This window comes from Cylas formicarius, unplaced genomic scaffold, assembly GCF_029955315.1.
Source record: "Cylas formicarius isolate icCylForm1 unplaced genomic scaffold, icCylForm1.1 PGA_scaffold_1__22_contigs__length_36826433, whole genome shotgun sequence".
In the NCBI taxonomy this organism is placed as follows: domain Eukaryota; kingdom Metazoa; phylum Arthropoda; class Insecta; order Coleoptera; family Brentidae; genus Cylas; species Cylas formicarius.
This window is the reverse complement of record NW_026844264.1, coordinates 19,961,453-19,988,572: the sequence shown is the minus strand read 5'-3', so window position 1 is coordinate 19,988,572 and position 27,120 is coordinate 19,961,453. Positions and strand designations below refer to the sequence as shown.

The 27,120-nt window shown below is 32.7% G+C and overlaps 2 protein-coding genes across 5 annotated transcripts in view; both read right to left on the bottom strand.

Annotated features, from left to right (window-relative positions):
* The window catches only part of LOC132696047 (extracellular sulfatase SULF-1 homolog), a 64,815-nt gene extending 53,011 nt beyond the window's left edge, over positions 1-11,804 (bottom strand). For 3 of the 4 annotated variants that reach the window (XM_060660586.1, XM_060660588.1, XM_060660589.1), the window contains exon 1: positions 11,632-11,804. The gene's annotated coding sequence lies outside the window, so the exon portion shown is untranslated. Of the gene's footprint in view, positions 1-8,185; positions 8,205-11,631 lie in introns of those variants that run through there. The other variant, XM_060660587.1, reaches the window with a different exon arrangement.
* Positions 11,805-19,110: 7,306 nt separating this feature from the next.
* LOC132697373 (rhodopsin) lies at positions 19,111-25,778 on the bottom strand. The gene is made up of 8 exons (XM_060662823.1): positions 25,669-25,778; positions 24,988-25,066; positions 24,742-24,896; positions 24,541-24,685; positions 23,296-23,509; positions 21,716-21,863; positions 20,571-20,848; positions 19,111-19,392 (listed from the first exon to the last, which is right to left on the bottom strand). The coding sequence occupies exons 2-8, from the start codon at positions 25,055-25,057 to the stop codon at positions 19,257-19,259; spliced, it is 1,146 nt and encodes a 381-aa protein (XP_060518806.1). The 5' UTR covers positions 25,058-25,066; positions 25,669-25,778; the 3' UTR covers positions 19,111-19,256.
* Positions 25,779-27,120: the final 1,342 nt, after the last annotated feature.

Sequence of the window (27,120 nt, the reverse complement as noted above, 5' to 3'; positions counted from 1 at the left end):
TACAGTTTTATGGCCTTTGTTGTTCACATGTAGTCATATTGTTGCCGTGCTCTTAAGGGCTAAAAGCATCCGACCCTAAATTTGAAATTATATGATGATAATTTGAGTAGGTACTTTGTAAGACAATTTATGAAATGAACAAGTCATAAAGTATTTGTCAAATGGATTCTCGCTCTTTTACACGATTATTAGTTTTTAAGTTGGGAACATTTTTGACGAAGCGCAAAAATTATTATAAAATAAATTAAAATAATCATAAACCGTTAGCACACAAACAATTACAATTCTTGAAAGTTTATATGACGCCTTAAAGTGACAAATAGCGCACCTTGATCAGTAGCACAGGGTGCAGAAAATTACCTTAATGTATTAAAATTTAAAAATTAAAATTTTCAGTGGAGTGCGAAATCTTTTTATTGTTTTGAAAATGTGTAGTAATATATTTTTTCTACTCCCGTCTGTAAAATACCTAATTACGCACCAATTTAGCGCGCGAGAAGCGTCGCTTTACCACGTCAGTTTCGTTTCCCACGGATCCGAACCACTTCGGACATTTCCGCGATTTTACCGCACGGGTTTGGGCGCAATCGGATGTTTTCGGAAATATTTCCCACGCTTTGAATTTTGACGTTTGTCAATTCTCACGTTCGTGTTGTTTTGCAAAAATGTACCCAAACACTAACGGTCGTAGAAAAAGTATAGTATGGAACACGTTCGGTCAATTTTTAAATCAATCGTTTATTAAACACTCGCTCCGATCGTGTCAAATAAAATCATGAGTCAAATGCCGTTTACCTCACTTGTTGCATAATATACTATTTTCTACTCCCGTCCTTAAAATACCTAATTACACACCGTGTGGGAAGCGTCACTTTACCACGTCAGTTTCGTTTCTCACGAATCCGAACCACTTCGGATATTTCCGCGATTTTACCGCACGGGTTTGGGCGCAATTTTGACGTTTGTCAATTATTACGGCCATGTCAGTGAATGTATTCGTGTTGTTTTGCGAAAGCGTACCCAAAAACTGACGGTCGTTGAAAAAGTATAGTATGCAACACGTTCAGTAAACTGTTTAAGTCGCTCGTTTATTAAACACTCGCTCCGCTCGTGTCAAATAAACTCGTGATTCAAATGCCGTTCACGCAATTGTTGCATAATACACTATTTATTGTGGTTTTGGGCTATCGAGAGGAAGAATACTTCTATTAATAACATTCATTCATAACATGTAAATTTATCCCACAAAACTTTATATATGTAAAAAACTATCATGACAGAACTGAGGCAAGTAATAAGATTTTACAACCAATTTATCACTGTTTGTAAAGGTGCCAAAATGATCTTGGTTTCTATGCATTAACCTATTTTAACAAATTAGCAGAACCTGTAAACCTTGTGAGTTAAACGCAATTTAAGAAAAAAATAAAACATTTCTTGACAGGTAAGCCATCTTATTCTCAAAGAAACTTCTACTGTAATACTTTTTATAACCGCATACCGGACGAAAAATATCAACTAGGCTCAAACAACACGAGACAAATAAGCAGCAGCAGTTGCCGAACACAACCACGAAACCGGACATAAAATTTTATTCGATAACAAATATTCTTCTTTATTCTAACAACGAAAAATCCGAGAGTCTATAGAAATCTATAAGCAACCTAACAATCTTAACCGCGACTCAGGTCTCTACTTGTCACCAAAATGGGAATCAGTCAACGGAGGCGGTGTTTATGCCCCTCATTTAGCTTAAAATGGGAGTCAGTCAGGCTCTGAAGGAGCCAAAAGGATGATTGGCGAAACGTTAGCTAGTTCGACTCAATAAAATCCGACGCAGCATGTCATTCTCCCAATGAATTTATAAGCTACCCGCTTAGTTGAATTAATCAGCAAGCACGGAGGTAAGCACTTGGGAGTTTTTATAAAGGCAAAACTATATATGACTATTCAAATTAATTGACCATACTATAATAATTGATTTATAAATTTTTATTATATAAATTTTTTTAAATATGGTATTTTGAACAAATGAAATGTTAAATTGCAGTTCTCAGCCTGCAGAGAACTTCATAAATGTTAAAAACGACATTTAATAAAAATATCATACTCGGATAGAGTTCAAATCAATTGAGATTCACACAATAAGCACATCCACTAGACATTGACATGAGATAAATTTACTGGCATTGCATAAATTCTGTAAGCGAGGAGAAAGAGGAATTACAGCAAACCGCGGGGACGAAATAACGTGTAAATCTCGTGTAAACATTTTATAGCTAGTTAACTTGATTTTACAGCCTTTTTAATGCTATAAAATTGGTCCTATCTGGCAGTTAATAAAACCTTTACTATTTAAGGTATGTCGCGTCCGCCGGAATGATAAATCCGCGGTTCGCTCGGAGATCTTGTCACCATTATGGACCTTATACGCTCATTGTATAATTAACTTTATAATCAAAATGCAGGGACGTGCCGATAAAGAGAAGGGCAAACTTTGCTTTATTGGAAATGTCGTCCGGCAAGATCCCCATTTATGGAACGCGGCAACATGTTTTTGCGTAATAATTTTTGTTCTCGAAATAAAGCCCGTCGTCAAAATACTAATTCCATAGCCGTCGCCAATTAATAGCTATTAGGGAATCGTGAGCACGTAGAATATAATTAAAAAAAATACTTTTTTCCAAATTCTCAAGTCAATTTCAGTGATTATTAACATTATCAACTCTTTCATGCAGTTCGTGCATTATGCTGATTAGTGTTTCCGATGATTCAGTAATGCAAGCATTGAAAAATCAAAGAATAAAATGATCCATCGTTCTGATAGAATCCCTAGCTTTTCCATTTTTATAACTCTTGTCTTATCTTTTTTATCTTGCGCTTAAGACACATTTTTTTCCTAATAGCTGGAAGGCGGCTAGAATAATCCCGGTTTTAAAAACGGAAATAACATTTTAATCTCGAACTACATTCCCGTGATTTATATTATCATCTTTGGAGAATACATGGTATTTTTAATCAGATTAAAAATTTTGATAGCGGAAGTTCAGTATGGTTTACATAACAAACATAGTATCCTTGGTAATTTGGCATGTTTTGCTCAATTTACCCCTCAAGCATTATACACTGACTTCTCAAAAGCGATCGATAAGGTTGGCCATTATATTTTTCTCCACAGATTTGTGGAGATGGGGTTCAACGCAAATCTAGTGTTGTTCTCTAAGTCTTACTTGGGAGACAGAGTTTGATAGGTCAAGGTGCGGGGACATAAGTCATATGAATTCATTGCCACCAGTGGGGCTCCGCAGGGGAGTAACCTTGTCCCTCTCATATTTTCCATTTTAATTAATGAATTAATTAGTGGCATATCGAATCGAATAAATTATTATTATTTGCAGATGAAAATATTTAGAGTTTAGTAATCCATAACCAAGATGACATTGGTGAAATTAACGCGATTATTTGGGAATTTTATTTGATACTAAGCTTTCGGTTGCAAACCATGTCAATCACACTTGTAACAGTGCGTTGAAAATAGATTAATATTTCGGTATGCTAGCTAGTTTCCAAGCGAACCGGCACTAAAGGCACTCTACTTCAGTTTACGTTAGATCTTAGCGGAAGTATGGAGTCATTATATGGCAGGATATTTTCAATAAACATTCTATTCAGTTAGTTTTGGTTATTGGAAATTTTTAAAGTTTATAGCTTTTAAGTGTGGTGGTATATTTCGACATAGATGCTTTGATCATAATGTTTACTTACGGTGATTCGAAATACCGGCTTTAATTACTCACATTTAAATTATGTAGATATATTATAGACTGCTCTGAATTAACACCGTCTAATTTTTTTTGAACTCATCGTAGCAGAATGTAGTTAAGTTGAGAGTACTACAAGATCTGGAGATGACTCAAACTTTTTAGAGATTTTCCAAGTGATTCATCATGCGAGCTGTAGAAATGATTTGGGTCAAAGGTCGTTACCAAATCCTTGAAGCTATAATTCCTGTAAAGGCACTCTTCACTATTGTAGTAGAAGGTAATGTTGTATTTAGTAGTGAATGCCATAATAGCTCATTTACCTATATTTAGAGGTTAATTATTATTCGTCAACCATTTCCAGAAAGCTGATAGTTCGGCTCAGGTCATATAGAAGAGCAAAGGCATTGTCAAAATAAGTGAATAACTCCCAACAGTTACGTTAGTGTTTTCAACTGTTGCTTTCAATACTGCTAAACACTATAATTTTTGTATTAAACTTTGCAGAAAATTTACCATTTTTTTTATTGGCCTTTTAAACTTCAACAAGAGGTTTCCAACGTTTTCTATTTTTTTTAAGCGGGACGTAAAATACATATTATACAGTGTGATTAAAGTAGGTTAGATGCATATGGAAAAAGAAAAACAAAGCGACGTTACCGCATTTTCAAGAACTAGCAGCATATATCTATGTTTTATATATGTTTCATCTATTGTCCTGGGACGCAGTTTGAACCCCTGTTAAATGATATAAAAAACTTTTTGAGAATATATGATAATTTTGGCTTATTTAACTTTAGCAATTAACAATTCTGAAAAATACCCTCAAACTTCATTCTGGCATTTAGTCCGCCCCGAACTATTAATGATTCTCCGTCGAGGTTGGGACGGCCTGAATAAGAACTGAAATAACTTATACTGAAAATGCATTGAAAATGCTGGCGAAAAAATTAACAATTTTTAATTGAGGAGGAATTGAGGAATTAAAGTAATGTAGAAAATGGGGGTCAACAGAAATATTGGAATATAATATATCTTAACTAAATACAATTCGGTATAGAGAGTACGTTTCCCTTTGCTGGGCGTAACCAAATCAGAGGCAATGAGCTACACCAAGGAGCCACTATCGAAATTGTGAAATCTGCTGAGAGGAAGTAACCTGGATAGCTCTCTGTAGTAATAGAGAGAGTCACAATAGATTCTCTGGGGCGCTCTCACCATCTGAATATTTTTTTTCGGGCGACTTTTTAATCATTCGCTATAATGCAATAAATTTGCTGTGCAGTTAACCGTCAAAATTTCAATACATTAATTAAACTTAATATAAATTTTCAAATTGTGCTTTTTATTCTGTCTTTGATTGAACCTAAAATTTATAAATTTAATTTTTTCATAAAATTTGATTGCGAGAGGTCATGTCGATCATCATGGATATCTACACATCTCTGAATACAGGCCTCGGGTTTGCACATTTTTTATTGCATGTTTCATGTTTTTTAGGCACCTCAATAACACAACAGACAAAAAGTTTTAAAAGTTACCAGTTTGTATATTATTATATTTAGTTGTTTCGTTTGTAACAGTTGTAAATTTCATATAAAAAGTAACCTGGAACTCAGACAGGAAGAGTAAAAAATAAGTGTCTGCTCAGTCATCGTTGACGGATCTTGTACATATACTAGTAATTTTTAAACCATTTTGTCGACAAAACTAATTTGAACTGCAATATATTATACAACCACTACGTAGTCCTTGAATAAAAATTGAGAGCAACGACCAACTTCTACGCAAGGAATTTCCATTCTCACACAATACGTAGTACTCTGGTTTGTGTTCCTTTATTGCTTAATAAACACAAACATATTTATGTACACGAGGTTGACGCATAATCAACCACATCATTCTTTACCACTAGGAAAATCTCCATGTAAAAAAATCACAAGACAGTTTTACGAACATACTTGATATGAATGAAGCAGTGTTGCTGTAGCGTCGTAAATTATATAAAATCACACATAAATCAGATTACAATAAAGATATTATTTTTGTGCCCTACGTTTTATATGTAAGTTTTGTTTAAACAAACCGTCCGTTTTTATTGCGACTAATTTCGTCAGACAAAACTTTTACGATTATTTTTAAATACGCCGCGAATAATTCTTCCATATAACGGAATCCCAACGATATCAATGCCCAAATTTAGAATTTAATGGCTGATTTACAGTTTGTTCAAGTCCAATTGTCAAGTGTTAAATGGTAACTTACCACAAATTGAACTAAGCTGGCTTTTACTTGATGAAAATCCATTTCATAAAATAAATAAGAACTAAAAGTTCAGATTTTCACGAAATTATATATATTCACATGACAATTGTTTCGACAACACCGTGTCTTTATCAAATGTGATATATTAACATATTAAGTGTCACTATTCACTTAATTTATCATTCAATTTTATCCGTATTAAAAGACAATAGTTATTTTCATTATATTTTTTTACTTTTGCCTAAACATTGTGCCAAAAACAATAATTTGAGTTATTATTATTTTGAGATAAATGTTTACGTAAAAATAAAAATAAACGACAATAACTGCCAATTATTATGTTTTAATGCGGGAAAAATTGGATTAATGTTAAGAGCATATTTCAAGTTGCACGATACTGGTTGGTTAATGTTGTTTCAGGTTTAAATGTGGTAAATTCAAAGCTTTGAGTTTGAGAAATAAAACTGGAAACGAAGCCATAGAGTATAAAGCTTTTCTCAAGTATTATTCGCAGATTAGTTTTATTTTAGGATCTTATTTTTAATTCAGGAAAATATCACATACACAGGAACGCAATTTATTTATCTATTTATTAATTAATTAGCCCGAAAACAATACCCTATCATCTAAACCTAAACAATAAGCAGTTAAGTGCGTTGAAACAACTCCGTGTTTAATTTGCACGCGCTTTCTAAATGCGACACAATGACTTGTATACCCACTACTAATTTTCACTGGAGGCCATATATCGTACTATTAAAAGGATCTATTGTTTCCATTCTATCCAGTAAAATCAACAATGACGAACTAAATTGCGGAGACAATTCGTTTCCTTTTATCCAGTAAAGCATATTTCTCTAAATCGCCGGAGATGTTTATTCGAATACTTAAAATATATTAAACTTGTTGGTTTCAATTAACGTTGCGTTTTCTGATTTATACGGAACGTCTCCACATATCCGGAGAAAGTTCCATGTCGGTAATTGCTGCTACCGGGGTATATAAAAAGTATTTAGCAAGTAAGCAAAGACCTCCTTTTGCTGGCCTATACGCAATAGCGACCTCACAGAAATGTCTAGAAGAGGCGTGACATCAACTTTTTAAGGAACAATAAGTAACAAAATCATTTGAAAATATTTTTTCTAATATTTATCAAAAATCCAGTTCGAAGCAAAAGTTATTAGACGTTTTTGTTGGTAGTTAAGTTGAAGCAACTTTTTTTGGGTGCGGTGTTTAGTTATTAGGCTTGTCTTATTCAGGGTCGTCCCACCACAATTATTCTAATATAAATTTAGTAGCGTTTTGAACTGGCAGAATAGACAGATTACAGCCGATTAAATTGAAAAAAATATGTTCATTTTCAGCAATGTCGAAAATGCTTTAATATGCAATATGTTTTATAAAGGGACTGCTATACCAACATTTTGATGAAATTTTTTACATGTAAAATATAGCGTTAAATCTTGTTTCTAAATCATGATTAGCAAGTTTCAAAAAATAGTACACTCAAACCCTTGTATGTATTATAATATGAAATACTCACGAGGAAAACTTAAAAGGAACTTATTACAATTACAATTGTAAATGTAAAGTTTCCAGAATTTGTATTTAATCCAACTTTCAGGCAGATGCAACCTTCACGAAAAATGTCTTCCTCAAGGTCAGTGTCATAGGAACTAATAAAATGTAAAATAATATCGCAACATAAATAAATTTTCTAATGTTGCTGCGCATTACATAATTAGCTGATTCATAGAAAATAATACACTGGAATATTATACTCGTATTGCGAAATTTTCTTCACGGTTGCTCTAAATTGACCACAATCTCAGGTGTTTTCACCAATTAAAATAAGTTATTGCATTTCGCTTGTTTTTCCGTGTTATCCGGTAGTTTTTAACAGCTGCGTTAGTGTTAATTACTTCGTTTTTATTTAAGCTTTTTATTTACATACGTCGAGTGGTTTAAAGCTTTTTAACAGCAGGTAGCGGCAACAACACAGAAGAATGTGCCTACGCATTATTTACAGGCATTCAATAGTAAATTAATTCATCCTTAAAAGATACACATTAATTTTTTTAATGACTTGGGCGTCATGGCAACTGTTCTTTTGGAAGACTGCTAAGAATAAAACGATACCATAATACATTCGCACTTACCTAACGGTGTATGAATTATATGCAGGCAGCATTTGTGAATTTATTGAAAGTTCTCTAGACGCATCTCATTGAACAGGACGTTACTTTGAAAATTTCTGCGAACCATATTCTAGAATTTTTAACGGCCCATATGTCGACGCCGGTGATAAAAGCACAACCGCAGAATAAAAGCTTTTCCTCGACAACTTATAGTTCCCAAGACATCGTAGATATATGCTCCAATGGCTTTTTTCCCATAATCACCTATTAATTCAGTTTGCTTTCATTGCTATTTAGTGAATAATATCGTTTTTTGACTCCCTGCAAAATAATTCACAATTATCCATTGAACAAGCGTCCGCAAAGTGTCCGTTTTAATAGTCAGGGTTATATTAAACACTATCACAAGTTAGTTTGAAGTTGTTTGGTACCGTAGTTACGTGACGTTTGTCAGTTCTGAAGGTTCAGCATGTGCTCTGCGTCCATCATTCGATCGTATTTTTTTCGCTATGTTTGTCGAAAAAGTATAGTATGTAACACTTTTATAAACTTGCTCAAATATTCGTTTATAAAACTTTTTCCGACATTACTGGTATTTTGATGTTTATTAGTTCTGATGTTTCGGCATCTGTTCTATTTATCACGTCACTCAGTCACAGTTTATAAACTAATTTCACATATATATTTCACAACTCTTTTATCAAAGTTGAAAATTTAAAAATCTATCAATAATTGCTTTTTAATTCAAATTCAACGATCAAGCTTAAAGATGTGATTTTTCAAAAGTAAATACCAAAATTTTAGAAGGATCAATACGAACATTAAAACAATGCATTTGATTGAATTAATTGAGGGTACAATTTTCTTTCTTTCGCAAACCATCTTGGTAGAAAACTTATATTTTATAATTTTCACACACCAACATGGAAAACTTGAAAAATTTAGCTTATCACTACCCAAAAGATTGTTTACAATCCAAAGATTCAAGTTAAATAAGAAAAACTAAAAAAGCAGCCTTTAAACGAGTTCTTCAAAAGTATGAATTCTATACAGTCCTAGCTTTAAGTTTCTATTAAAATAATCCACTGTGGAACCTCGGGCGAAAGTAATTTTGGACGCAATTTTTTAAGAGTTTAGGCACTACATATAATAGTATTCTAACGAAGAAAACAATGCAAGTAACTATTAATTTATAACTATAACTATATTTTTCATTTTCAAGAATCAAGAATCTTCCCTTTAAATCCTTTTAAATATTATTTTCTGTAAAAGTACCTTTTATGAATAAAGCAAATTGAATTAAAAAATAAAATACGAAAACCATAAAGAAAATATTGCATATCTTTCTGGTTAATAATGAGATTTTAATTCTAATGTTTGAATAGGTGACTGGTTGATTATTTATACCACACTTTAAAATCGTCATTCTAAGACAATAGCTTTTCCCGAGGGGTTTCCTTTTTCTTCCAAAAAACCGATCGAATTATCGGAAAGCACAAAGAGAAAACCAGAAATTGAGGTTACTTAGAACTTTGATATTATATTTCGACTGATGGGATGATTTGGCCATTTTACACACTACATATAATGCAAATGCCACATATTTCATTTAGATAATTTTAAACTGCTTGAACTTAAAACATTTAACGTTATTGATTAACCAAGTACCAATTACTTATTTTCGGTGCTCAATATTATTAAATTGACTATAAATCCCCTACTAACATGAAACTGAAGATTAATCAGTCCCTTAGTGGTATTATTCGATGATGCATAATTATGTAAATATATTCATAGTTAATTTTAGTGTCGTCATCAAACCCTTCATTTACAGAAATGTCTTTCTAATTACTTCTCTTATCTCATACATTTATAGTATCCGTTTAAGTCGTTTAAGATTAACAGTGCCAGTACTAAAGTTTGTTATAAAAGTGATTAATATTAACATTTTATAATTTTATATTCAAAAATATACTACTTTTATTAACATAAAAAATCAGTATTAGGTAATTATGTCCTCATGTTTTCCATATAGTAAATTCTACCTTAATTGTGCGTTTCAAAAAGATGACTATCCATTTGAAATTATCCCACTATCACTATTATTATTGACTTCCTTAGCAACAATTTAACAGATTTAACATTTATTATAAACAGAGTTTGGATCAACTGCACTTGAATATCTGACAATCAAGACAAGGTATAGTAAAGGTTATCTATCTACGTACCAGATTTTTGCATATCTTATTTCCAAAACCACAGTTTAAATTTGAATACCGACAAAAAAAAACCCATCCCATTTTGAGATGAAAGTATATTTGCAAACGAACCATACGTAGCCATAGACGGATGGTTTCCCAGGCAACAGGGAGCGTTTTTAAAAGTGCCCAAAAATATTTTGAACACGAAGGCAATTTAGCAATAACTTCTATAAAACTGAAATGGACAAGTAACTCTTTTATTTTGAAAACGCTTTAATCACCGGAAGAAATACAACAACTGGTAGGTAGTTATAATAGCTATTTGGCATTTATACACACCATATATATTTATTTATTTATTATTATTTACGATTACAAAATTTTACAGAGGAATTCGATCAGAAAATAATCAATTATTAACTCGGATCATGCTTTAGAGTATTTAAAAAGATATACACTACCAGAAGCATCTAATTAACAGTATCTGCAAACGAACCATTATGCTCTTTATAAAACAATAATTTCAAATGGAACAAATTAACAATTTTTTTTTTAATTTTAATATGCAAAAATTCTTTCTGGATAATTATCTCATTTCTCAGAATGATTTCATAACAATCTAGCTGGACTAACAAAACCTAAGCTCCTATAGCCCTTAGCTTGGCCTTAAATCATTCAATGATTCGATAAAGTTGGCCTCCAATCAAGTAACACACTTATATTTCTTAGTTTCATTCACTATTTTTATTTAAGAAATTATCAAATTTTATTGTTGAATATCAGCTAGAGAAACTTTTAGAGACTTTTTTTATATTTAGATCCAAAGGTTGATCAACGATAAATTGAATTTATATTTATTTCAGATTCAATGACAAAAGTAAATTAATCCTCGAAAACGGGGTCACAATATGAACCCCGAGGTACAACTGAAAAAACGTCAATGTTGGTTGGTTCTTTTCGCCTTCGTTGCGAAAATTAACTAAACAGAACAGAGGATAGAGAGGAAAATGAATCCACGTGGTATTTTCCAACTCTTAAATGGGTATCTCCAATAATCGAATTTTTTGATTAAAAAAATCGCCAGCTATTAACGATGATCCGATTCCAAATAAAACATTGCACGGCCGCGATGAAAACCAACCCAAAAAGCCTTCACCTACTTGATCGCAACAATGCAAAAGATGTCCAGTAACTCGCCGTACCGCTTCACAAAAGGTTCATACGGTACAATCGGTTACCAAAACTACAAGAAATAAAATAACTTACTGTATCGTAGAAACCAAAACGGAGCCAAATGTAATTCTTAAAAGATGAATGTGTCTGCTGAAGCGGTTACAATATAACGTCAGAATCTGTCTTCCGACCCGAAAAAATAGCGCTCGGTCGCGACGTAAAAGGAAACCGGTTCGTGAAAGCACACTACCTTCCTCGTGGAAGGATCCGCGCCGACTGAGGATTAACCAAGTCTGACTTGGCTCGAAGCATTTTCCGTGCAATAACATCGCTAAAAAGTCAAAAGTTGGAACGCTTGCATATTTTATATTCCGCACTTTTCGCACATTCTATTTGTAAAATCGAATATGGGGATTCAGATGTGATGAAGTAACACCTTTGTACCGACATGGTGCACTTGACGTTAAATGTTAAATTAATCTATTAATTACTGTTGAATTGATTTTTGTAGCTGACACAAATGACCGGAAAAATATGCATTGTCGTTCAAAATTCGCGTTTGGTTGTGATACGGGTAGACAAATATCCTATGCAACTATTGCACCTCGAACGAATGCACTTAGATAGCATATTTTAATATTTCTGAATCGAATACTGGCTTTAAAAAATCGGTCATAAAAAATGTAAGAAATTGTAGAAACTAATAATAGTCTTTTTTCCTGTACATATGGTTGCGTGAATCTTGGCGTCCTTCCTATGAAGAAGGGCAGCATAAGGGCCAATTTTGCATTTTTTTATAGGGATCGCCTTTTAATGCGATGGCCTGTACCTACCAATTGTCACTATTAGGTCGTGTAGTTCATAATATTTTCTTCAATCTTTAATATTTTTATTAAATTATTAATTTATTTAATTTTATAATTACAACACATTGGATTTGGCTGTAATAATCTTGGATCTGAACCTTGGAACCTTCTGAAATTAAAAATAATTTTCATTAAGTGTTAATTTAAGTATATAAAATTATGACACTCTTGGATGGCGCACAATGCAATACACTGTAATGACCATGTTTTGTTTAACTATATGGCTGGTTTTATAAATAATACATAATACTGATAATTTGGTAATTGAGTTTTGAATAAAGTTTTGAGATGTGTAAAGAATAGTTCTTAAACGTTTGTCTAAATACCGATTTGGAGTTTTAGTTTCGATATATTGGTTGTCTAATTAAAGCATTGAATTTAAATTTGAATTTTCGAGATTCTGGAAATTTAGAAAGAAATTTGTCCGTTTAAGAATTAACACTTTAAAATTACCCATAAATTTATGAATGGACTCAGGTGACCAATTTTGGAGATCAGGTTAAGCTAATTCTTTGGATCGTTGGGGTGGAGAGAATTAGAGCCTTTAGGAAGAGTTCGTTTTTGTCCTTCATTTGAAGACATTTTATGCTATTCTATGCTTAAAAAACATATATTTACGAAAAATGATCGTTATAGTATATTATGCAACAAGTGCGGTAAACGGCATTTGACTCACGAGTTTATTTGACACGAGCGGAGCGAGTGTTTAATAAACGAGTGAGTTAAAAAGTTTACCGAACGTGTTGCATACTATACTTTTTCTATGACCGTTAGTTTTTGGGTACATTTTCACAAAACAATACAAATACATTCACTAACAGGACTATCAGAATTGACGAACTTCAAAGCGTGGGAAATATCTCCGAAAACATCCGATTGCTTCCAAATCCGTGCGGTAAAATCCCGGAAATGTCCGAAGTGGCTCGGATTCATGGGAAACGAAACTGACGTGGTAAAGTGACGCTTCCCGCACGCTAGATCGGTGGGTAATTAGGTATTTTACAGACGGGAGTAGAAAATTAACTTAAAAACTATTGAACAATGAACAAGCCTGAGCAAACTGAATCTATATTAAGGCTCTGAAAAATGAACTTTTACAAGCCTGTATACCCTAATCTCGTACCACCTTTTTTTTTCTGATATTATTTCACTTTTTCTCTATAAATTTGCCACGATATTTCAGATAATACTAATAGTAATAATAATAATTATAATAGTCTTTATTGAGAATTCAGATACATAATACACAGTATACAATACTAAAATCTAAAAGGGCGAAGTCTAGCTGACTAAGTAAGCTATTCAACATTAACCCAACACAATCAATCCATATATTATACACCATTTTGACAATACAATTTGTAACAAGAAAACCCGTAGTAAAGAAAATTAAAATATAAACAAAAGAAAAAGAAAGTAAGTAATTATAGAAATAATTCTGTGATTAATTAATAGACGAAAAACTTTATTTATTTAATATTTATTTTATTACTTTATTTATTTAAAAACAAGCCTTTAGTGTTCTTTCGAAATGGTTTTAAAGGCAAAGAAAAGTCTATGGCGAATAAAAGTTTTTGCCGCATTACAGGTAAACCCTTGCTTGTGAGGCCCAGTTGGCATATTCTCATTAATACTTACTCAACCACTGCAAAAATTTAATTTTAGGGGACACGTGGTCATATTTCCTTAAGCCATACACAAACCTACAACAGTTGTTTTGTATTTTTTGAAGGCGTTGACGATCCAGTTAAACATTGATAAAACAATACTAGACTATATGACAATGCAGACATAATATATGACTCACGGAGTTTTTCCTAACTTTAGTGTAATACATAGTTATTGGCATATAGAGTCTTAAGTAAAAGGTAAGTTCTTTTATTGAAATTTGAAATGTCCTCACTAAATCTTAATGATACGTCCACTACATAATTACCCAAGGATCTAGAGTGCGGAAAAAGTCACTTTACGACGTGAGTTTCGTGTTCCACGGATCCGAGCCACTTCGGACATTTCCGGAATATTACCGCACGGCTTGAATTTTAACGTTTGCCAATTCTGACGTTCATGTGAGCCAAGCCAAATATATAGCCAAAAACTAACGATCGTAGAAAAAGTATAGTTTGCAACGCGTTTGGTAAACTTTTGAAGTAGTTTGTTAAGCATTCGCTCGTTTCGTGCCAAATAAAGTTGTGACTCAAATGCCGTTTTCCACGCTTGTTGCATAATATACTATTTGACACACAAAAAAGAATATATCAGTTTAACAGAAACGCATGTAGTACAAAGATCGAACGACATCTGGGTTACATGGAAAATAAGGGAGAATAGGGGAAATGGGATGTTATACTTACTCATTTGAAGATGCGCTGTTATCACAGGATCCCTATAGGAACAATTTTATCATATTTATTTCATTATTGATAAATTTTGATTAAATATCCTTTAATATGTTTCAAATTTTGAGAAATTAGATTTTGAAGAAATTTTTCTGTAGCGACTTTGACAACAAAATTCTACAATTATAGTACTATATTGTCGCTGGTGGAAGAGATGATCGATTAAGATGGAAAATTACCGCATAACGTACATGTTCGATGATATAAATCGCATGATCTCGACATGACTCCAAAGACTCTATGTTGGTTTCCTCTTTAGAAGTCATTGTTTCACGAGTAAATATACCGCCGAGCTTTGAGATTGTCGTTGATGAAGGTGACCTATTTTCCATACATATAGCACCCCATATTAGTTTGCATTTTATAGTCTTGCTGTTACTGTCGACAGCAACATTTTAGTATACCGGCTTAGTAAAAAGTATTGGAATGTTTAAATATCTCCAAAACTGGCAAAGCTGGCAAAATTGAATGCCTGGGGTTTTTGAACATGAAGAAATAAAAAATGCTAACAACAATGTTGTCAGCTTTCGCAATGATTTTTAAAATTCCTTGCGACACAAATAAATAGGGCATTCCATTTAAAACAACAAATTTATGACATGTGGCGTAAAAGTGGTAAATTTGATAATAAAATTGCTATTAGCGTTTTTGAATACTGCATGTTCAAAAACCCCCAAGTATTGAATTTTATCCTTCCAGCTTTGGTAGTTTTGAAGATATTTATGCGTAGCGGTACTTTTTACTAATCCGGTATAGTAACGGATAACGGATTGACTTTTATAAACCTTTTCATTAAAATATTATCTACATTAGTGCCTATAAAATCTGTAGTGCCGGTTACTTCAAGATTTTAAAAAATATGTTTGATAATGTTCTCAAAAATTGTATTATTATAAAACTTTTACTATTATCTAATTATATTATTTAATATTTAATACCGTCTATAGATTGGAATTAATTCTTCTTGAACTTTCATGCTAGCAAAGTGCAGTTTCCAAAGTCGCTTAAATGATAACGGCTACGAACTCTTGGTATTTTTAGTTCTTGAAAAGGGAGCAAGACGAAAAGATCAAAATCCACAAGAAACTAATTTACAGTCATTGCGACTGTTTTTATAACGGTGCTGCTTTTAAAAGAAAATAGGAAAAATAAGATAAAATTAGGAGACAAAAGAGTTATTAAAAATTCCTTTTCGGATAAGTGACTGAAAGCAATACTTTACAAATCAATAAATAGAGAGTGTTGCATATTTTTTGTTCTCCACTAAGAAATAACGCAGTAATAAGTTGGATTTCGAATAATAAAAGATTTATAATATTCCTAAGATAAAGTTATAGTGATATCTGATGATAATCATTTTTATCACCAACTTTGATCATTGTAAAATATAACGACGAGGATTGTTTTCTTAGTATTTATAAATTTTAATAAATTTACAATTACAAATTTTACAAAACTTTGAACTTCTTGTTAGGTTGTTATTTATATTTTCTGCCAATGAACAGGGTAATGGAAAACCATTTTTAAAAATGTATTTTTATTTATTTATTATTATTAATATATAATTTTAATATGGGCAAATAAATACGTCAAAGGAAAATAGCAGTGCTCTGACATAAAAAGTTAATTTATAAAGATCTCGTCTATGGGTCGATTATTTTACTGTCCAATTTGTATGGTATTATATACTAAAATAATTGAAAATAAACACGTAAATACCTAACAAGTGAAAGTGAAATTCTTTACGCAGTTTAAAAGACCTACTTTGTGAATTGACGAGAGCGCTAGTTGTGTTTGTATCCCGGATGAGTGCAATTCACATAATTTGACCATAAATCTTTTCGTCAAATCTCCATAAATCTCTAACGGCCCACACGGCGGGGTCCAGACGCCTCGCACGAGTGTAATTGCGTAATTGCTATTACCATATTTTCGTGTCTTATATTAGGGGAAGGGAGGAAATGCTGCGCCTCAATACGAAGTCGCGACCGGTTTGCGAGATTGAGTGATATGGAAGTTAATAATTCCCTTGGAATGCATCGGACCGACAAAATTTTTATCCTTCAAGGATTTTCGTTTTTTAGAAATCATGCATATTAAGAGATATTAGAACGTAGATTGATGTCAAATTCAAAATTAGTGTTAGCGTTTTCGAAACGGCGTTTTTAACGACTAAACAAACAAATAAATAGTCTTCTTTTGATTTATAGTATCACCTGTTGCTATATGGCGGATATGTTATGGACACCCAGAATATCTACATACATATCTAAAATTAGTATTTACTGCCTTCGTTGGTCAGTTTTATTTCACCTTATTTACGTAATTAAAGTTGTTGGTGCTTATTTTCGGAACTTAATTCAAAATTGGAAAGGGAAATTCGACTAAGCTGTCTGCGTTACAATTCGGCCCATCAAACATATTTGGCAGAGCACATTTGCAGTTAATATAAATGTGTTTTTAATGGGTCTGATGTATAAAAACGCACTGTAGACTATTTATGCCGCTCATGACCTAAAAACATGTTATGGACATATGAGTATAATTTAAATATATCGTTCCTGCAGAAATGTATGAGATTTCGGATAGTTTTTCTGATACGCAAGCGAGAATAGAGTTGCGTAGCTTTGTTTGGACCATATGGAGTTTTTACTTTTGTTTTTTTTTTTGTTTAAATTTGTGGCTTTGTTTCATTTCTAAATATACAATTTATAGTTGGTATGTTGGCATGTGACTGTGTGTGTGGCATGTGAGAATTGATGCTCTTCATTTACATATTTTAAAAAGGAGAAACAAATGAATACCGATCTCTTAGAGTTTTATTGCTTTAGGTTAATTGTCTATTTTTTTGTTTAATTTTAAAATAAAATTATTATGGACAAAATGCATCGAAATCAGTATAGCGAATCTTAACATAATTGGTAAAAGATTAAATTAGTCGATCGATACGGATTAACGTTACAGGGCGGTCCATTTATAATAGGAACAAACTTTTTCGACTCAGTTCGTGTTTTAACAATGACGGATGCCACTTATGACTTTTTACAAAACTTCTGGATTCCTCCTGCGTCGGTTTGTCGAACTTGCTAAGAAGCTCTGAAGAAGCCAACAGGATGATTGGCGAAACGTCAGCAAGTTCGACTCAGCAAAAACCGACGCAGGAGGAATCCAGAAGTTTTGAAAAAAGTATTACAGTAGCCTGTGGAAGTTTCTTTGAAAAATATGCCACTTATTACTTATTAAGAGAAAAGTGAACAGCAGATCGGTTAAAAATATGAAAGCGAATAATCCATTAGGAAAAAAGTAAGGAAGATGATCAACACGATGGTAAGAATGCTAGAACTTAACTTCGAGGAAGACATATGGTTATTTGGAAGTAAAAAATTATAAAGTAAAGGCCCTTTGGCTAGAACGGAAAGTTAATTTAAGTTTATAAATATTTGTACATAGGTTAGAACTACTTTTTATCTACTTATCCAACTTGTTGCATAATATACTAATGTCGCTGTTTTTTTAAAAGTTACGATTTGCAAAAAAAGAAACAAACTTCAATATTAAACAAACACTTGCAATTAGAATGATGTGTGGAGCTTCAGGTTTTTGGATTTACAGCAAGAGGGAGTATAAACCTTCTTTGAGCAACTAAAATATCCTCAACGAGTCAACCCTCAAACTCCTAAACTAACCAAGACTAACCGACCCCAAAAACCAACACCATATCGCAGCGTTGCGTGGTCAAAATAGACATGAATTTACGATTGAGAGTTTAACTGGTATTCGATATTCATAATGCGTTTTCCGGTCAAGGTTTACATTAATATGTAGGTCAATGAATTTTGTTATCGTCAAACGAGAGCTTTCCGTTATCAAATTTATTTTTCAATTTATTTGCACTCTTTTGAGTCTGATGAAAACAATAAGCGTCGTTTTGCATAGGTTTACCATCAATATCAACCAAAGCTTTAAACTTCAATGTTTTCAACTATGCTATTACAATCAAAAAACAATTAAAAAACTGTATCGAATTATATATAGTTAAGGACTGCGAAGGCTGTGAATTGATTAAAGCGTATCAAATTTGTTTTATAAACAAGATTAAAATTAAGAGAACCAAGATTTTCTAGTACCTATTACTTTTAGAGTCAATATTTTTATGTGTATTAGTAATTAACAATACATTTTTGTATAATTGTTATATTTTGAAATAAATATTCAGTTTTGTTTAAGTTTCGTCAATTGTAACGAAAAAACTCGGGGAGTAAAAACGTGACAACACTTTAATGGAATCGATCTCAGAAAAAGACATGTTAATGCTCGCAGGTTTATTGTTAACAAAAAACTTTGCAACGTCATCGCGTTTTCTTTTTTCTTTCATTTCCTTAGTAGTTAGTATTTACAAATACATCTAGTTTTATCACCAGTCGAAATGTTTCTTATGCTATTTGAGACCCTTTTAAGCTTCAGGTTTTTCATCTGACGTCACATTTGTTGCTCCAGACGCTGTCGAAGTAGCATCACCAGCATCTTTCTCGCTGCCGCATATCAACGATGGGAACTTCTTCTCGAGAGCCTGTCTATATTTCGGATGGCTGCAATTAAAGACGACACTTATAAATTATATGCTTAATAAAGCAAATATTTAGATTGATTTTTGTCGATCGATCGATTTGTCGTTGTTCGCTATTTTATGAGGTGTCTCAGAACTCGACGATCAATGTTAAGGAATGAGGAAGATGATTTATAATCAAAATAAAATTTTATGATGATCAGACCCTGTATATCTAATCGGTCTCTAATTTTTTAAATACCTTGCGTTAGATGAATTGTTAGAAAATAATCTAGGAAAGTAAAAAAAAATGTGATTGTGTTTTGCTTAAAGTAAGTAATCATTTATCTTCTTTGCCCCTGTGACAAGAAAGAAATCACTTGAATTATTTTGGAAAACATTGTACCCTAAAATGCGGATTGATTTAGTTAATATCTAAAGAGTATTTGCTCTATTGTAAACACTTATGAGCTTGGCTTAACTATAAGTGATTTGATTTTAGAGTAGAAAGAATTTAATAGTATAGACGTTAGTTTTTTCCTGAGATTTCTTCTGTCATTGGTAGTGAAATTCACTACAAAATTAAAAAAAAAAACTCTCCAAAATAGTTTTTAATTAGACAGCTACGGTCGATAAACCAATGGAATATTATTTGACAACCGGCAGTTCATGACGTAGTCATAGACAATTTATTAGATATTATGGTCTGTTCATAGCTATAAGAAAGTGACCAATTGCTTTTGAATGGGATTATGCAAGGGTGGTCATTAACATACAACAAGATTATTACCTAAAGTTTCGGAATTTAAATTCAGGTAAAATTGTGGTCCGTAATAGAGAATAATTTTATACCTACCTGTGTTTAATATTCTTTGGTTTTGTATACTACTTAGTTTAAATTTATTAGTAATCATTCTTATTTCGTGGGTAATACAGATTGTGTTGAATCGTGTGCGAATTATGGAGAATATGTGCGAGTCTAGTGTATCTCAGGAGATGATCCCGCCCACATCTGGAAAACAGTATTCTACTGAGACTAAAGAAGTTATAAACAATTTTTATTTGACTCTCATTGAACGCGGTGCCAGCAAGCAAGCATCTTTAGAAGAAACGGCCACAATGACAAAAATTCCAACATCAACTATATGGAAAATTCATTCCTGGGTCTTTCCTTAATTCGTACCATTTAGTCACTTTCTTATATCTATGAATAGACTTTACCTGATTCCGTAAACGATAGGATTGTAGACGGCATTAGCCTTGGCAAAGAGCGAGCACCAGATGGTGGCCAATGGAGTGATCTTCGCATTGCCGAAGATTCCCGAGAAATTTGTCACCAGGTATGGTGTCCACGCCATGAACCATAACGAAATGGTCATAAGTGCGATTTTAGCCAGTTTGCACTCGGCACTTGTTTGAGCCGCCTCTGAAGATCTTAAAGAGGCCACGTTCATTTTTTTCGCCTGCTCCCGCATAGATTTCTCGTGAGCGGCGACCGCCTGTGGAATGCAAAAATGGTACAACACTATTCTTTTCAAATCCTAAGTGGTAGAAGTTGATTCCAACATTTTTCCAAAAGTCGAGGAATTTGCTTTGCGTCCATATTTGAAGATCCGCGGTAATATGTGTACGGGGTGTCCGGAAACTAAATCGCCAAAGACAATCGACACACAAGCGCCTTGCGTACGAGTATGAACGTGGTTAACCAAAAAAAGTATAGCACACCTTAGTTTATTTACAGCTAACATTTATTACATTTAAAATTATCTTTTTTATTTAGATTTTTGTTTTTTTGTGGACAAAAAACATTCCCCCTAAAAAACTGGAAAGAAATCAATGTCAATGTTTCATCTTCAAAGAACCCTACTTCGGCTGGGCAATTTGTTAGCTCTGATGTTTTCTGTCTTCCTCACTTCGTTGATTGGTTTAGTGTTGCAATACCCTTTCTTTAATTATAAGACATTCATTATTCAAGTTTATTATTATTTATATCTTTTATGATAATTTGATTTTAATTTTGTAGATAGTCCAAATACTCGATGGGTGAACTGAATCACAAAATTCAAAAAAAAAATCTAGTGCAAGCAAAGTCAATGTTTACAGTGGTTATCGCACTAAATGATGACGTTTTTATTTTTATGTTATTAGTCAAAGGCCGTAAGTCTGGTCACCGTAGAACTATTACATATAGGCAGAAAAAATTATACGGACGTAAGTTGAAAACTCTTTTATGTGTGTATGTGGCAGTATTACAGAATATTGTTGACTTTGATTTTAATGTTAAAATATTGATTTCATTCCTTGCCTCCGTAATAAATTTCCACATTTTGTTTTTACTCCTTAGCGTGAAACACTGGCGTACTTACTTGGACGATAAACCAGTAGGAATAGATGATGGTGAATAAGGGAAGGAAATATACAAAAATGGCGTAAACCATAATGTAACTTCGACTAACTGGATCTCTCGAGAGATAATCGGTTCCGCAGGCGGTCATGTTACCCTCCGGCACATATCTAATAACAAATATCAAAATTACTTAACCAAAACTCAGCGAAGTCTCAAACATATTTTTAGAAAGCCGATTGACTATAACACGCCTTCTAAAATGTCTGTATATAGGGAAGAGAGTAATTATTTGCCTTATCGAGGTGGGCTGCGTACATTTGGATTGAGACCCTATTTGCTCTCTCATTATCATAGTCAATAAATACGCCAAAGTATTGTATCCACATGAAATTTAAAAACAGTAGTACGTGTAGTAAATATAGTAAGATAAATATTTACTTTCAATTTAAACATCAATTTTTAAAAAATTATATGCTATTTTATAACTGAATTTTAGGCGATATGGCTATTTCCAATGAATCCACCCTCTGAAATACCAGTGTGGGGCAACTGTTTTATCTAAATTATAGGAGGATTAGAGGGCGTTCACTAAAGTTGAGAGAAACTACCACATTAGTTTGCTTACTATGCAGCTTAATCAAAGAACCCCAACGCAATAAGGGACTATTTAGACGATCGAACGAGATCTCTGGAAAATTTATTACGTCGATGTTCGATGAAATAGAATCTAGACATAGGGGTCGTGAGACTCTTGAATATTATTGTTTCGGTGCTGTTCTTCTAAAGGCAGTTCTTGTAATTTAGATGTGTATTTAGATATGATATGAGACTATGAGCAGCTATGATTAAAACAAAGAAACATTTTGAAAATATTTTTTTGAATTACAACTTTGACAGAAATAAGTGTAGCCAAGTGAAAGTAGTTAATTCAAAATTCATAATATTAAGACACCATAATTATTCACATTTTGGTTAGTTTTATACGCTGTAAGTTTTAGTCAGTAATCAACAAAAAGTAGCTTGCCAAAATAGTTTCTGGAATTGAGGACAAAGTACACACGTAAAAATCGTGAAAATTATTTATTTCACTAGGTGAAAGAATTGAATAATTTCTTTCATATATTGAAAAGTGTATACGGTGTAGAATTTAAAAATATTTGTTGTCGGTGTTATTTTTGAAATAACCTGTACGCGTTATCGGAACAGAAGAAACAGAAGAAGAAGAAGTTGGACGTATTTAAATTGCACCGATCGCAACGTTTAGTGTCCTGTTTTTATAAAGAATTGAACTAATATTAAAACAATTCCAACTTTTAACAATGCGCTTAAATAATTTTATTTTGGAAAGAGTACCAATTAGGGAAATTTAAACAAAATCACCTTTATTTTTTGCATTAACATAGAAAATTGATTTTTTTAACTAGCACAAGTTGCCATTTTTTTACTCAATCCCAAATTTATCCATAGCAATTGATATAAAAATATGTCCAAAATGTTTTTACAAGTTGCGGGGTGAAAACCAAAATATGGCATTTATTAAAGTCTTAAAGATCCCTTCGCCAATCGAAGGTATATTAATTACACAGAACAAATACTTACCGGTTCCATCCAAATAGGGGAGCTATCGTCCAACCGATGGACATTGCCCAAACAAGGAGGATTCTCAGCATAGCGGTTTTCTTTGTCAGTGGTTGTGCACTCAATCCTTTCACGATGACGTTGTACCGGTCCAATGCAATGAAGGTCATAGTCCAGATGGATCCGCAGCCAAACAGTGAACCGAACATGCCATACAATTCACAGAAAAATGGCCCTAGGAGATTGTTTGGTAAATATTCCTCCCTACTACAACTTCGTCGGAATTGCTGCGCATTCGCCATATTGTCAAGACTTTTAGCAACAACAAATGTGGCCATAGTAGTTTGTCAGCCCAGTATTGTAAAATAATTCAACACACCGAATTTTATATTTTATCGAGTTTTTAAATGTATTTTTATTTATAATAACAATTAATAGAGTCATTTATTGTATTTGTGTACCCACCCACAGACAGTAATTCAGTGAGTTTTTCTTATTTTCATGAAATACTATATATGTCTATGTATTTCTGTATGTATTTCTATATGCATATGTTTATTTTCTCCCAATTTTTAGGTTTTTGAATGATTAAAGTTTATCATTTTCAAAAATTTAGCTGATGATAGTCCAATTGAAAAACAATGTTAGAAAATGTTTTCTAAATCATAGTACATATACAGCGTGAACAAATTTAAAATACAATTGAACATCACGTTTCCGGTTTTTCTTTCAAATTAGCAAATTTTTATTATTATTCGTTTAATTTTGTAAGATTCCTTAATATTATTTAATTATTTTTGGATAGTTTTCTTAAATCTTTAATATTCTTGGTTGGTTATTTTCTTCATACGTGTCAATTTAAAATGAAGGCACACATCAATGACCCATATGTTTTTCAAATCATTTGATAAACTATAGGACGTTTCTGTTTCTCTGTTTATACAAGTAAAGAAAACAACACAACCAGAACAATTAAATTCGTTTCTATCAACTTCATTAAAGGGTTTGAATGCACATTGTGCTTACAAATTGATAAACTAATTTTGTGTTATATTTACTATACATTTATTTATTGGCGTGAAGTGGTCGAAACGATAAGGATAAATTTTTATCGCTGTATCAAAACGTCCTTTTATTGACATTATTTTAAATTGTTTCATGTTATCTTGGCTTCATTTGTCGAAAACCAAATAGTCACTGTAGTAAGCAAAGCCATTTTTTTGTCATGGTGATGGTTTTAACTAACTAAATGACTTCCCTACTAACCTAGAACCCATGTTTCGTTGTAACAGTTAATTACCATAGGAGGCGACATGGTAAACATCATCAAGAAATCAGAAAAGGCGAGGTTAACGACCAACAAGTTCGATGGTGTCCTCAAGCCCTTTGTACTCGAAAATATGTACATAACCTAAAACAATTTTGTTGAGTTTGCTCTTCATGCTCCCTAATTAATTTGTATTCTACCATGCCGTTTCCTACGATGGAGATGAAGCCCAAAACCCCAATAACAAATCCCAAAATGCCGTGCCAAAGTGGGTTCATAGGGGGGTATTGGTACCAGTAGGCGTCTACCATGTGCAGCATTTCAGGTGGTACCTTGTCCACGACGCTAATATTGCCTAAAACCAAATTTCAGCTAACAAGTTATTAAAGAAAAGACATTTTTGGAGAGTTGTTGATTTGATATGGGTGGGTATATGTCGCACTTACCGCCAAAGCCAGAGGCTCTTTGAGCCGCCCATGAGGCATAGGCATAGCTCGGCTCACTCATCACGGACATGATATTATCCTGTAAAAGAAATGTTTTGACATTATGAGGAATTTACTTGCCTAAAAATGGGAATAGGCTCTTGTCTGATTGCAGCAATCTTTTCACAAAACTTTACCGTCCTACCGTTAAATTAATGTTTGTTTAGCATTGTGCAAATGTTTAAATTAATATCTGGTTGGTTGGATATTTCGCGTCGCCTAATTTACAAACTCATATAAAATATTTTTAAGAAATTAAAGCAAGCAGAAAAGGTGAAATCTTAAACAAATAGTTGCTTACTTTTGTGAACAAAATTAAAGCTTATCTATTTTGGCTATCGATTAAATGTTCGCTTGACATAGGCAATGAGGCAAAAATGACTTGGAAACTTTTTTTTTTATTATTTGATTTTTTTCCTTGATATGTTATTTTTGTTTGTTTTGTTTGTTATTTTGCCATATTGCATTGTTTTTGTAATTAAAACAATGCATCATTATAAGCCAACAACAACCCCATGCTCCAAACACTGTAAGAAAAAACACCAGATTTAAAAAAAAAAATAACTGTAGGTATTGTTGTTGTTATTTTTATTTACAAGGACAAATAAAATTTGTTAATGGCAAATAATAATTGCCACTTACCTCTTGATCTTGTACACCTTTTGTTCAATTGTAAGCACGGTTTTCGATCTATTTAACATTAAAGTTAGGTCTTGAAGACGCCAGGGCCACGACTCGCAAATTTTTCCGCGAATTTCCTTTTTATAAGAAAAACTTTTCACGTGCATAATTAGATAAGACAAATCCTTCTTAAATAAACAAAATTACTTGTTATAATAGGGATTCCTTAGTACTTTCTTAAAGGGATTATAACCCCTATAATTTGAATCAAGGACAAGTAGTTTAAGGAAAACGCAACATAATGTTTTGGATTTGTTCAAATTGTGTGGCCTCAACGATCAATTAAGTCTTTTCAATGCGACACGAGATTTTTACTACTACTCACTATTCTAGATTACAATAACACAAATGAATACTGAACTGAGGAGGCTTTTACTTGATGAAAATCCGTTTATCAAAATAAATTAGAACTAAAAGTTCAGATTTTCACGAAATTATATATTATGACATGACAATGGTTTCGACAACACCGTGTCTTTATCAAATAAACATTTGATAAAGACGCGGTGTCATGTCAAAATATATAATTTCGTGAAAATCTGAACTTTTAGTTCTTATTTATTTTGACAAATGAATACTTTTATTACGACCATCGGCTTTTTGGTACATCTTTGCAAAGCAGCACGAATATATTCACTGAGTCACTTGCGACGTGATTGCCAGAACTGACAAACATCCCAAACCAGTGACTGAAGTACCAGAAACGTTCGAAGTTACTGTCGATCGTGGTTAACAAATCTGACGTCTTAAAGGGATACTTTCCGCACGTTTAATACGTACATAAATGGCTATTTTGAAGTAGGTAGTGTAAAAACACATTTTATTTAAGGTTAATATTTTCAGTTCAGGATTCAACTATTAAAATATTTCCAATTTTTAGTTTTATAGCTGAAATCTTAGTTTATCAAAGACACGCTTCAAAATTTTCGCATTTTGATGTACTAATGCAAGAGATTATAAAGGAATTGAAGCGAGTTAAAAAATATTGCGGTATTGCTAAGACACAATGGCTCAAACATTTATTGCTTGCATTAGTATATCACAACGAAAATTTTTTGCACATATGACAACAGCGCATTTATTATTCTTCTTCGATTCTTCAGTGTATTTTTGTTACATTAAAGGGTTAACTTATTTTTAGATATAATTTAGCTAGAGTATTTCAGAGGCTAAAAAAAACGAGAACTCCACCAAAACTTTGTCGTTCGATTTGTGAATGGTGCACCATATACGGAGTGTTTTGAAAATATTGTCAGGCACAATGGATGAACGAATAGAAATTGCGCATGGCATTATCGACATCACGTAAGAAAAACACACAAAACTAGAGAAAAAGAAAGCTAAAGAAGAACTTGACAGTAACAATAATAAAAGTATAACTTATATATGTATGTATAATAGGCTCTCTGTAAA